The sequence below is a fragment of the Mesoplodon densirostris genome, chromosome 2, assembly GCF_025265405.1.
Source record: "Mesoplodon densirostris isolate mMesDen1 chromosome 2, mMesDen1 primary haplotype, whole genome shotgun sequence".
NCBI classification, from domain to species: Eukaryota; Metazoa; Chordata; class Mammalia; order Artiodactyla; family Ziphiidae; genus Mesoplodon; species Mesoplodon densirostris.
The window spans coordinates 110,904,847-110,919,344 of record NC_082662.1 but is presented as its reverse complement, the minus strand read 5'-3'; the positions used below and the strand labels follow the sequence as shown (position 1 = coordinate 110,919,344).

Sequence of the window (14,498 nt, the reverse complement as noted above, 5' to 3'; positions counted from 1 at the left end):
ACTCCAGAAATATTTTCATATACAATGTTCAGTATTCAATAAAAAATTAGCAAGCATGCCAAGAGATAAAAGACAGACACTATGAACAGACTCAAAACAAGTATAGCCAACACTGGAATTACCTAGCAAAACCCAAATAGCTATGATCTCTACGTTCAAGAAAATATAGAAAATCCCATCTTGAACAATTCAGTCCAAAATTCATTAGCAAGAGTTGAAGCGAAGCCTTGGTCGCCTAGGTTAGGTAACCGAGCCAAAATGGGGTGAGGAAAATGATTGCATGGGAGGAAGGCATTGCATGGGATGTTGAAGCCTAAGCAAGATAAAAAGAAAGCCAACAGAGATGGCTGGGAGGGATGGAAGTGCTGAAAAACTGGTTATACACATGGGCAATGATCAAATAAGTGATTATGTTGAAGATAAGGGGAGCAAGATTTTACATTTTTAGAAAAAGCAATTATAAATGTGGAAACGGAGAAAACTAGAATGAACCTCGTAGTGTTAGACTGGGATTGGAGATAATAGTGTGAACTCATGGTTTTTGACATATATAGACAGATACAGAAATATATATAGATGTAAATGTATGTATAAAGGTTAAATACACACACACATACACACACACAGACACACACACACACATTTCCTACCTCTGTACACTGATATGGTCTGGAAGCAGTGATATCCCAATAGTAATAAGTACACCTAGAACTCAGATCTTGGTTTCGAAATATCGTTTTTCACTAAAAGGAACCAAGGCTCCTTGGAGAAATGACTGATTCCCGGGCTGGACAGAAAAGTGCAAGATAAACCTGGAATACCTTGCTCCAAAAATAAGGAAACGCTCAAAAAATGATGGGTATATGTCAAAAGAACACAGAAAGTGGCTTGAAAGGAGCTCCCACTGGGACAATTTGAGCATCAAAATAATTATTTTGCAATGAATCAGTAGTTAGTAATGAATTAGGACACTGACTAAATATGACTGAGTCCATACTGATATAAATAAATGAATAAACTGAAACTGAAGAGGAACAAAATATTTGCATAGTTTCAAAACACCTCCCCACAAGACACTTATTAATTAGTGTATAGTTTCCTAGTGTTGTGGTACTTTATTACTGAGTGGCTTAAAACAACAGCAATTTATTGTCTCATAATTCTGGAGGCTAAAAGTCCAAAATCAAAGTGTGAGCAGGGCTATGATCCCTCTACGACTGAGCAGAACCCTTCCCTGCCTTTTCCTAGCTTCTGGTGGTGGCCATCAACCCTTGGAATTCCTTGGCTTGCAGATGCATCACTACAATATCTGTCTTGGTTGTCACATGATATTATTCCTGTGTGCACCTGTATCCAAATTTCCGTCTTCTTACAAGGACACCAGTTATATTGGATTAAGGCTCATCCTAATGACCTCATCTTAATTTGAGTACATCTGTAAAGACCCTATTTCCAAGTAAGGTCGTTTTCACGTGTACCAGAGAGTTAGGGCTTCAACATTATCTTCTGGGGTACACAATTCAACCCACAGCAATTACCAAGTGAAAACTTTTCAGTGGACAAGCTGGGAAGATGCCACACTAATAAGATACGAAAGGGCATGTTACAGGTAGTAAAACAAATCAAACTTGTGTGCTAACTGAAAGGATGAAATGAGAAGAACACAATCACTTCTGTGATATTCCTACTGAAGATATATAACCTCAATCTGATCACAAAGAAACATCATATAAATCCAAATTGGGGGACACTGGACAAACTATTTGACTTGTTATCTCCAAACATATTTAGGTCATGAAAATTGAAGAAAAGACTGAGGAACTGTTCCAGATCAATGGAAAACGGGAATGCAATAAATGCAACTTGTGATTCTGGACAGGAGCTTTTGTTATAAAAACTGGTCAATTTGAATAGGGGCTGAGGATTAGATAATAATGCATGAAATGTATCAATTAATTTCATGATTAAACAGCTATACCTTATGGTTATGAAGGAGAAAATAATTGTCTTGGAGGAAAATACTCATGAAAATATTTGTGGGTAATGGGGTGTCAACAACTTCTTTTCTTTTTTGGGGTGTGTGTGTTTATTTTTATTTTATTTATTTATGTATATATTTACTTATCTTCATTCTTTTTTAATTAATTTTTATTGGAGTATAGCTGCTTTACAGTGTTGTGTTCGTTTTTGCTGTACAGCAAAGTGAATCAGTTATACTTATTTTCAAATGACTCCCCCCCCAGAAAAGGTCTTCATAATATACTTAAATTATTTCTTTAAGTTTGAGAGTGTTACAAAATAAAACAAAGAAGACTGAAAAAAAAATGAGAGAGGAAAAAATGAAAATAGACTGACAGAATTTTACCAGAAAAATCGAATTATTTCTGAAGAAAAATCAAATGGCAATTCTAGAACTGAAAAATAAGCCAACTAAGTTAACTGATGGGTTAAAAAATAGATAAGATTCAGCAGAAGGGAAAATTAATGAATTAGAAGACTGGTTAATAGAAAATATCTAGAAGGGCAGCACCGAGGGGAAAAGGATAGAAAATACAGAAACTAACATAAAAAGACATTTGGAACACTGATGAGATCTAGTATACAAATTAATAGAGCTCCAGGAGGAGAGGAGATATAATGGAATAGAAACAATACTTGGCAAGAAAACATCCCAAAATTTATAAGAAATATTAGGCTACTCATTATGGGTTGAATTGTGCCCCTCAAATCATACACTGACAGTCCTAACTGTATACCTCAGAATGTGACCTTATTTGGAGATAGAGTTTTTACAGAGGTAATCAAATTAAAACAAGGTCATTAGGATGGGCCCTAATCCAATATGACTGGTATCCTTAACAAAAAAGTGAAAATTTGGAAACAGAGGGAAGGCAATGTGAAGAGACATAGGGAAGAAACAGCCATCTACAAGTTAAACAGGAGAAGCCAGGAACAGAATCTTCCCTCACAGCCCTCAGAAAGAATCAACCCTGCTAATAACACCTTGATTTTGGACTTACAGCCTTACAGTATGAGACAATAAATTAATGTAGTTTGAGCTACCCACTCTCAGGTACTTTGTTATAGCAGCCGTAGTAAATTAATAGACCACGGACTCAAAAAGTTCTGCAAACCCTAAACCACATGAATATGAAGAACACTACACCTAGGCAGATCACTGTATAACTACTAAAAACCAAAGATAAAGAGAAAATATTAATAGCAAATCAAATGCAGTACAATAAAAAGGCTAATAACACTAAATAAATACTGACTACATAAAACAACTATAGAATATGTATGTGTATAATTAAAATATATAACAATAAAAACATATAAACATATAAATCTGAATGGTGGAAATAGTTCCTTTGATGCTATCTCCAAGGAAGCTATGAAGTTAAAGACCTAAGCAGTGATTTCAGCAGCTGCCCAGTGCCAGGCAAAGAGTTTAGAGTTTATGCACTGTCAATTTAGAGAGGCTTAGTAAACACCTTCACTTCCTATTAAAACCCCACAAAGGCCATGGATTAGGAGTAAGGACCATGTCCCAGGACTAAGGGTTATGTCCAGACAAACCTAAAACCAAGCCTTCACATCACAGTGATCCACTGATAATTTAACTGATTGCCAGAAAAAAACTCAACACTTTTTAAAGGTAAAATGATACAATTCACAGTTTTCAACAAGTATCACCCAAAAGGTCTCCTATAAAATAAATTCTTAGACAAGCGAACAGATAGTATATATAGGTATGATTAAAGTACGCACACACACACACACACATATCACAGAAAAAACAGTCAATAGGAGTATACCTAGAAATGACCCAGATACTGGAATTAACATATAAGGTCTTTAAGACAGTGATTACAAATACTACGTTAAAGAATTTTTAGGAAAAGATGAAGAACGGATGAATAGATGGGAAATCTCAACAAAGAAAGGGAGCTCTAAGAGAGAACGAAATGAAAATTCTAGAACTGAAAAATACAGCAGACTGGGCTCAGTAGAACAAAGAATATTTGAAGACAAGTAAATATAAAGTAGCCAAAAATCAGTCCAGAAAGAAAAAAGAATGAACAGAACAGACAGAAATCTAAGAACACATGGGACGTATAACTGGAGTCCCAGAAGGAAAAGAGAGAGAATGAAAAAGAAGGAATATTTTAAAAGATAATTGTCAAATAGGTTCTAAAACTGATGAACAATAATTAAACCACAGATCCAAAAAGGTCAGTGAACCCCTTTTATCCCTTTGTAGCAGGATGAGTACAAAGAAGAAATCTAGGCACAGCTGACTTCTCAAGGGACGACAGGTAGAGAAACATTTTTAGGTAATGAAAGAAAAAAACTGCCAACTTATAATTCTTTATCCAGTGAAAACATTTCTCAAAAATGAAGGTAAAATAAAGACATTTTAAGATGAGTGGCTTAGTAAACAACTGAGAAACAACTGAGAAATCCATCACCAACAGTCCTGCACTATAAGAAATGTTAAAGACTTTAGGCTGAAGGAAAATGATCCCAGAGGGAAACATGGATCTGCAAAAAAACATGGATCTGCAGAAATAGTAAAATAAAAGACTATTTTCCCCTTAATTTCTTTAAAAGTCTACTCACTATTTAAGAAAAATAATAAAAATTATATTACATAAAATATACATAAGTAAAATAGTTAACAATAGCATAAAGACCTGGGGGAAGGGAATCCTACTACTGTTAAGGTTCTTACATTATACATGAAGTAACAGAATATTAATTTAAAGTTTTATTATAACAATATTAAGATAGTAATATTAAATTAAGATAATTTAATTTAAGGCAATAAGTTAAGAGTATCAGATTTGATTAAAAAACAATAAGCATAAAACCAAACCAAGATCCAACTATATGCTGTTTGTAAAAGACACATTTAAGTACAAAAACTTGTGAGATGTGGGACTTCCCTGGTGGTCCAGTGGCTTAGACTCCGAGCTCCCAATGCAGGGGGACCAGGTTCGATCCCTGGTCAGGGAACTAGATCCCACATGCCTCAACTAAGAGTTTGCATGCCGCAACTAAAAGATCCCGCATGCCACAACTAAGACCTGGCACGGCCAAAAACAAACAAAAAACTTGTGAGATGCAGCTTAGAGAGAAGTTTACTGTATCAAATACACATATTTTAACAAAGCTGAAAATCAATTATCTAAATATTCATCTTAAAAATCAGAAAAAGTATAGGAAATGAAATAATATAGAAGAAAGAATATCTCCCAGTGTGTACTGCATATAACAAGAGTTAAGTTTTATTTTGTGAAACTTTTGCTGTATATGTATGTGCACGTGTGTGTGGTTCTTAGTTTCCATGTAATATCTTTCTTTCATATGGACTGTGGTCAAAATCTTCTTGAGAATATTGCTTTAAGGTTTAACTGTTTCCACAAAAGTCAACCTGGATTATTTCAATAACCTACTAACTTGTCTCCCTACCTCTAATAGTCTCCTATTCTCCATTCTGCTATCTTGATTCCAAAATGCAGACTTGATCACAGCATCAGCAAAATTAAAATCCTACAACTGCCTTCCATTGCTTTCAGGGTAAAATTCAAAGACCTTAGAATAAATATAGGCCTTTCAGGAGCATGTTCCTGACTCCCTCTCCAGTTTCATTTATCACTTCCTCATAAATGCCTAGCTATAAGAAACTACTTTCAGGTCCACCAATTTTGCCATGCTCTCTTTCATTCCCATGCTTTGAAAATGCTCTTCAGAGAATATGGTCTTTCATTTAGCTAATTACTGCAACTTCAGAGTTTAGCTCCTCTGGGAAAAATTTTCTCCATATCCTCCATTCCCACTCCCAAATTTGCTAAAGCACCTATTCAATCTGTTCTCTTAGCACCCTATAGTTACCTTCATTATAGCATTTATTACACAGAATTGCGATTATGTGTGCTCAACGAATGCTTGCTGAACAAACTTCTCGCAGTCATTTGCTAAGGATCCTCCAAAGCAGACTAAATGATTTTATATAATTTCATAAATAAGTAACGATGGCTCACTTTTCAAAAATTATAAAATGGTCTTTTGAGTAAAAATGGTAAACTAATCACTCCTATTCAGTGTCTCTCCCTCCTGGGACTCCCATAAAATGAATAGTAAAGGAACACAAAGATATAAACCAGTAACAAGGAAAAGATATAAACCAGTAACAAGGAAAAGGTTTTGTAAGAGTAAGAAGTAATGAGGCAGGGTAGAGAAAAATGAGGTTAGGAGTATGCAGAAAGGGAAAGGAGCTGATCTGGGAAAGGAGCTGATCTGTCTTGCAGAATCCCTGAGAAGTTTTGATCCAGGAAGTGATGAGTATAAAAAAGTGGAGTGAGTACTGGGGTTGAAATCAGAAATTAAAAGTGTGAATACCTTGGGGACTTCCCTGTGGTGCAGTGGTTAAGAATCCACCTGACAATGCAGGGGACACAGGTTCGAGCCCTGGTCCCGGAAAATCCCACATGCCGCAGAGCAACTAAGCCCGTGCGCCACAACTACCGAAGCCCGTGCACCCAGAGCCCGTGCTGTACGAGAAGCCACTGCAATGAGAAGCCCACACACTGCAACAAAGAGTAGCCCCCACTCGCCTCAACTAGAGAAAGCCCATGCGCAGCAACGAAGACCCACCACAGCCAGAAATAAATAAATAAATGTATTAAAAAGAAAAAAAGTACTATATACTGGGAATTCCCTAGAGGTCCAGTGGTTAGGACTCCCTGCTTTCACTGCTGAGGGCGCAGGTTCAATCCCTGGTTGGGGAGCTAAGATCCCACAAGCTGGGTGGTGCAGCCAAAAAAAAAAAAAGTACTTCAAGTATTATATACTTTTATAACCATATATAGTGATTAGAACTAAAAAATAAATAAAAATAAAGTACAAAACAGTTTCTTTCAGGGGCCATTAGACAAATGTCTAATTATCGACCCCTCTTCCCGTTGAGGTGGGGAGAAAGAGCTTCCTTAATTGAGTTGATGAAATTCAGAAACAATGTTTCCATCTAGTATCCTGGGTTTAAAAATATATATATATACAAACTTCTGCCCAATTTTATATCCCGTAACAGTAACTTGGCACACTCCCACTGAAACGCTAAGACATAAGGCTTTAGCAAAGCTTAATGGTCAGGGTATTCACGAACTTTAGCATCAAAAAGACCAAGGTCTTAATTCAGACACCTTCACTTGCTAGCTATAATACTACCTTGTACAAGGTTACTAACCCTCTTCAAAAGTAACTTCTTCGGGACTTCCCTGGTGGCGCAGTGGTTAAGAATCCTCCTGCCAATGCAGGAGACATGGATTCGAGCCCTGGCTTGGGAAGATCCCATATGCCACGGAGCAACTAAGACTGTGTGCCACAACTACTGAGCCTGCGCTCTAGAGCTCATGAGCCACAACTACTGAGCCCACGTGCTGCAACTACTGAAGCCCACGCGCCTAGAGCCCGTACTCCGCAACAAGAGAAGACACCGCAATGAGAAGCCCGCGCACCGCTATGAAGAGTAGCCCCTGCTCGCCGCAACTAGAGAGAGTCCACGCACAGCAACGAAGACCCAACACAGCAAAAAATAAATAAATTAATAAATAAATTTATTTAAAAAATAAAAGTAACTTCTTCATCTGTGAACTGGAGATAATAATGCTTATCCTAATAGAGTTAGATAACACATATAAACAGTCACAGATATATGGCAAGCAATTGATGTAAGACAGCTTTAATCATTACTTACATTGGCCACCACTTTTACTTCTTTGTACTGTGCTTCATAGAAAATTCCAGCATTTTCAAGTGCTTCTGTTAGTGACGGCCCATTTTTCACCTGCTTATCTAGTCCATTCACAAATTCCTCCAGCTTGGCACTTGCCTCTTCAAATTCTTTGGAGAACTTCTTCCCACCTGTCTTATCTAAAATAACAAGAGGAAGTATTCTGTAATATTCTTAGTCTCATAGTTACACCTTAAAGAAGCTTCTCTAAATCACAAAAATCACAAAACAGATTATTTAAATGGGTTGTGTGATCCTGCTGTAGTGAAGCAAGAGTGCATGATGAACGCACTTGTAATTAAGGTAAAGAAAAGAAAGTTTAACTAAATGAAAGTTTGTTGACTGCTTTTATTCACAAATTTGATGTCACACTGCAACTCAGGAATAATGGAACGAGGCTCAATTCTGTACACTTACACCATTAACTTTTATACTATAGACTATAATAAGATATATCTCTTAGATGAGAAAACAGAGGTTCAGAAAAGTAAAGATCAAGTGACTTCTTTGTGTATCAGGCTTAAAAATTATTCTTTCCTATCTGAAGATCTCTAGTAATTTGATATTAGAAGAGTACCATGAATTATTTTTCAATAGTGACATTGTATGACATTGTAAACTGTTTCTTACTCTCCTAAGTACTTTTTTCCCAGTGATGTTGGAATATGGCCTTAGGTGTGGATATAAATTTAGGCTTTGCATTTTATCAGCTGTGTAACTTGGGCAAGCTTCTTATCTCCTTACGAAGCCTCAGATTTCTCATGTCCAAAATAGAGGTTTTTAACATGCTTCTGAGTTGTTGTGAGGACTAAATTAGATAACATATGTTCAATTTAAAGCATGGTACAAGAACAAAATAGGTGCCAAAACAAGTAGCTGGTAGTCATTTACTCATTATTTCAAAAATACTTATCAAATGCCTATTATGTGCCAGGTATTGCTCTAGGCACTAGGATACAGCAAGAACAAATAAGGATAATTTCTACTTTCATGACATTTACATTCTAATAAATTAATATGATTATTATTTATAATCTACAATGTAAGGAAAAGAGAGCAAGTCACTAGATTTTATGAGGCATTACAGTGACCTTATTTATTTATTATTATTATTTTTTTGGCTGTACCATGTGGCTCGCAGGATCTTAGTTCCCTGACCAGGGATCGAACCCAGGCCCAGAGTGGTGAAAGTGCCACATCCTAACCACTGGACCACCAGGGAATTCCCTACAGTGACCTTATTGAAGAGTACAGCCAAACCGGTTAATCACTCATGTGAAATACCCCTATCATAATCCAATACATCAAGAAAGGACTAGAAGTGGGGAAAAGGACAGAATTTACTTATTTAAAAAATTTTTTTAAAATTTACTTCTTCTCCAGCTTTATTGAGATATAACTGGCATATAACATTGTTTAAGGTGTACAATTTGAAGGCTAGGAATTTACTTATGAAATTGACATGCATGAAATCACCATCTGGGAAAGAGGCGCCACAACTGTTCTCTGTAACGTGAGGTTGTCTTTATGGAAGAAGTCAGTCCGATCACTTGAAGATGACATATATAGAAAGAAAATCCAACTTATTCTATTTAAAGGGATGTAGGTATTACCTTTTAAGCATTTGAGAGTTTCTGTGCTGCACACATCCACCCTCATAGTTGACAGCTGTTTTTCTTTCAATTCTATCTGATCTTCTGAGCGTTTGTACAGCAACAGCTCTTCGATGAGGGCCTGAGACTGAACACAGACCAGGGTCATATTTAATTTATGAAATCATCTACTTATTCTACCTTTCCACACTAAAGTAAAACATGAATAAAACCTAACAAAGCCACAAAAGGCAAAAACCCTTCATATTTCCTCATAATCAGGAATATCAAATATCAACATCAATTCTCATGTCAAAACCATATTTTCAGTTACATACTTTAAAAGATCCTTTTCCTTATTTATTCAAAGCTAATTTATGGATAGAGTTAAGATTGAAACAGACAAAGGTCCACTTATATCTTCTTTAAATTTTAACTAGATAAACGGTCTTATTATGTTAACTTTAAGCAAATTTTAATTTAATACAGTTTTACAGAAAGATGAATCCCTTGTTGGGATTCAACACAAAATCCAACCGGTAATAGATATTTCAGAAGAAGGTTACTTCGTCCTTTAGAGGTACAGATAAAACTCTTAAGTTTTAGACAGTTTGAACATGTTTAAAATGTAACTGATGTATAATTGAATAAAAATAAATCTTTCAGGATGGACTATACAGAAAACTAACGCAAAAGGGGTGAATAATATTTTGGCATGTTGAACATATTCTGTAACTTACTCGAAATTCAGCAACTATCTTAGACTTGAGAGCAGCTTTTGGATTCGTGGATGCTGTTGGAATTAAACAAAAGGTCATTTAAGAATATAGACACAAAATGTTGACTTAATATTCAGGAAAATTTCCAGTTTTATAGTTAAGGGTGTACTCTTTGAATATATGTCGAACATGCACATTTAAATCATGGTATAAATTCCTAGAATAAATAGTGGAATATGAAATTTGAACACTCCCAAGCATGGTAAATATAAAAATACACTATTTAGATAGGTCTAACCTACTTACCTCCAACATACCCTGTAAGTCTGAGGTCCTAGAATTATTGATTTGGAGATACTGAGATACATGAAGTACCTTTTTGCCTAGTCTGACTGAGTGTAAGAAGATCTTAACACCTCAGATTAAGAGTGTTCAGGAGCAGGACATCCAATTAATCCTGCACACTGGCTGAAGAAAATTTACTTAGAAGCATCAACTCTATTCCTATGTATTTAATTTTGGATTTCTTTTTCTCCTGACTCAATTCATAGCAAAAATAGGCAGGGAAAGTTCTAAGTAAAATACCACTGTGGTTGAACTGTGGCTGAAATGATGACTCTTGTTGTTCCTAAGCATGCAACTTATGACCAAAAGGATGTGAGAGGACTCCCTTAATCATGATGAATATCACATGCTTGCTGGAGCAAAACCATCCCAAGTGTCTTGTTTCACCTCCCAATTCTCACTGTCTTTTACCTTGTTCCCTCCACACCTTCAAGTCTTTCTCAATATTCCTCAGTTTGGCCCACAGCAGCCTATCACATGCAGTTTTCCACTCCCTTGATCTCATGCTGGGTAAACATGATAAACACAGCAGGAGCTCCTGTTAGAGAATGAGCTTCTGGCCAGGATTTGAGGCCCATGTCTAATCTGGTAGAGTATATCCCCAAATCTGAAGGATTTCATGGCTCCCACAGAAACGCTTCTTAATGCCTAGTCTCCTCTTCAGCTCTGTTGTTTAACGCCAGCTGCCTCTAACTTCACATATCTTTGAACCTGAAAGTTAGCCTGGGCACTATCATGTATTTTTTTCTTCTTTCAATCCCCCAACTACTCTTGAATCTTCACTCATTTAAACCCTTTTTCTGCATTTCCTTTGTTTAAAAGTAGTTCTATTTTTATTTTTTTAAAGAAGTAACTTCATGATGGCTTGTTTAGTGTAAGTCACTGGGAGCCTCCCAGGCCTGGAAAACACAGGCTTGCCCATGGTTTATGCCAGGTACGATGTCAAATGGTCTACATTTTCTTCTGCTCCAAAAAGAGGAGGTAATTTATATTAGTTGAGATTTTGTTCCTTACTTTGTGATTTCTTCCACTGCTTATTCGGTTGTTTGTTCAGATTTTCTTTCAGCTGCTTCTGAGTTTTGAAAGTGGTACCTGGAAAACATTTCAGTTTTTGCAATCTGGCGTTATGGGAAGCTGTTCTGTCTGTCCACTTCAGTGTCAAAGTTGTAGCATGAAAAAAGGCAATCCGAGACTGTGTGTTGTTTCTTTCTCTCCTTTTCTTTCATTTTTATAAAAAGATAAAAATACCCACCAGGTCTAAGAAGCTGCCAAATAAACATGATTTTACATCAATGAAATAACAAATTTTGAGAATAGGGTAGAAGCTTAAAAACACCAGGTAACACATTCAAATGAAGAATTTAACAGCTTCTTAGAAGATGCTATTTTTAAAGCAAATTTCTAGTCAAATTATGGTCATGGTATCAGGTATCACCTACTGCTATTCAATGACTTAATTACATGTATCTAATACATAGGAACTAAGTAATTTAAATAACACCAGTACACAACTTACTGCAAATCTAAACCAAAAGAGAGACCGAAGAATGCCAATACATGCTTACTATCAAACAGCTTACTGAAAACTGAAACCCTGTCCAAAAATTGTCCCATAAGTAAGAGGACAGGGCAGTAATTATTAAACACAAAAGATGAACAGTTTAAAACACGCAACTAAAGTAAAGCAAATGCAGGAAAATAATTAGATGGTCAACATCACTTAATATGCTTGACTTTCTTTAGTCAATAAAAACGAAATTCAACCCTCCCCAAACCAATTCTACTTAAATTTTAAGGCAAACCGATTTTTACAATTATTTAATTTTAAACAAACAGGGCCAGATCCAAAAGTTTATTTTTCGTTATTAAGCAAAAGGACCAAATCTGTAAAATATATATAATTTTAAAGACTGAACAATGACTCAATCTTTTTTAGGAGAAAAAAAATACTTACTCAAAGCTTCTCTTAACGCCATAATCATTTCTTCTGGGTATACATTTCTATCTTCCCAGATTTTAAAGATTCGTTCTATAGACTTAGAGACAGAAGGATCCCTGAGAAGAAAGAAAAAGTGAGACAGACATATAAAAATGTTAACTTACATCTCAAACTAGAAATCTGAAAATAAAGTTATCAACAAAATTATTTTCCAAATGTCTTCTCATGTTTATTTTAAAACACTTTTTTTCTGGTGTCTAGGGCTAAAATCTTAAAAACTCTTATTCAACACTTTTTACTACTGACATAGATGAGGCTATGGATAACATATTGAAGTTTAAAAAAATTTACTGAGAGTAATATTGGTTCATAATATAAGTTTCATGAGTACATTATATTTCTACTTCTGTATACACTAATGATTATACACTCATGAGCATGCTCATGATCAAAAGTTTAAGTTTCCATCCATCACCATACAGTTGACTCCATTCATCCATTTCACACTCCCTCCACCACCCTGCCATGCTGGTAACCACTACTCGGTCCTCTGTATCTATGTGTGTTTGGTTTCGTTTGTTCAGTTATTTTATTTTTAATTTTTAAAACATATTCCATGTATGAGTGAAAACATAAGATACGTCTTTCTTCACCTGACTTAACTTCACTTAGCATAATACCCTCAAGGTCCATCTGTGTTGTCACAGATGGCACGATTTCATCTTTTTTTTTAATGGCTGAATGGTATTCCACTGTGTGTGTATATATATATTTCTCTCACACCTTCTTTATCCATTCATCCATCGATGGGCACTTAGGTTGTTTTCCTATCTTGGCTGTTGTAAATAATGCTGCAATGAACAGAGGGGTGCATATATCTTTTCAAATTAGTATTTTCATATTCTTTGGATAAATACTCAGAAGTAGGATATCTGGACATGTGGTAGTTCTATTCTTAATTTTTTGAGGACTCTCCATACTGTTTTCCATAGTGGCTGCACGGATTTATACTCCCACCAGCAGTGTATGAGGTTTCCATTTTTTCCATATCCTCTCCAACACTTGTTATTTCTTGCCTTTTTGATAACAGCCATTCTAATGTGTGTGAGGTGATATCTCACTGTGGTTTTGATTTGCATTTCTCTAATAATTAGTGATGTTCAACATTTTTTCACATGCCTGTCGGCCATTTGTATGTCTTCTCTGGAAAAATGTCTATTCAGCACCTCTGCTCATTTTTTATTTATTTATTTATTTATTTATTTATTTTGGGCTGTGTTGGGTCTTCGTTTCTGTGTGAGGGCTTTCTCTAGTTGTGGCAAGTGGGGGCCACTCTTCATCGCAGTGCGTGGGCCTCTCACTATCGCGGCCTCTCTTGTTGCGGAGCACAGGCTCCAGACGCGCAGGCTCAGTAGTTGTGGCTCACGGGCCCAGCTGCTCCACGGCATGTGGGATCTTCCCAGACCAGGGCTCGAACCCGTGTCCCCTGCATTAGCAGTCAGATTCTCAACCACTGCGCCACCAGGGAAGCCCCCCTCTGCTCATTTTTTAAACAGGTTATTGGTTTTGCTGTTGTTGAGTTGTATGAGTTCTTATATTTTGGATATTAACTCCATTATCAGATATTTGATTTGCAAATAACTTCTCCTATTCAGTAGGCTGTCTTTGTTTTATTGATGGTTTCCTTTGCTGTGCAGAAACTTTTTAGTTTGATGTAGTCCCATTTGTTTATTTTTCCTTTTGTTTCCCTTGCCTGAGGAGACATATCCAGAAAAGTAATGCAAAGACCAATGTCAAAGACCGTACAGCCTACGATTTCCTCTAGGAGTTTTATAGTTTCAGGTTTTACATCAAGTCTTTAATCCATTTTGAGTTAATTTTTGTGTCTGTCGTGAGACAGTGGCCTAGTTTTGGGGTTTTTTTGTATGTTGCTGCTTTGTTTTTCCCACCACCATTTACTGAAGAAACTATCCTTCCTCCATTGTATGTTCTTTGCTCCTTTGTTGTAAATTAGTTGTCCATAAATGCATAGGCTTATTTCTGGGCTTTCAATTTTGTTCCACTGATCAAGGTATTTGTTTTTCTGTCAATACCATGCTGTTTTG

At 36.2% G+C, this 14,498-nt stretch overlaps 1 protein-coding gene across 2 annotated transcripts in view; it reads right to left on the bottom strand.

The window, feature by feature from the left end:
- Nucleotides 1-14,498, bottom strand: part of RPRD2 (regulation of nuclear pre-mRNA domain containing 2) — a 90,752-nt gene that overhangs the window by 15,251 nt on the left and 61,003 nt on the right. For both annotated transcript variants that reach the window (XM_060090470.1, XM_060090471.1), the window contains exons 3-7: nucleotides 12,409-12,509; nucleotides 11,469-11,546; nucleotides 10,131-10,183; nucleotides 9,412-9,538; nucleotides 7,763-7,938 (exon numbers count right to left, since the gene is read on the bottom strand). In XM_060090470.1, coding sequence (XP_059946453.1) covers nucleotides 7,763-7,938; nucleotides 9,412-9,538; nucleotides 10,131-10,183; nucleotides 11,469-11,546; nucleotides 12,409-12,509 — 535 coding nt within the window. The remainder of the gene's footprint in view (nucleotides 1-7,762; nucleotides 7,939-9,411; nucleotides 9,539-10,130; nucleotides 10,184-11,468; nucleotides 11,547-12,408; nucleotides 12,510-14,498) is intronic.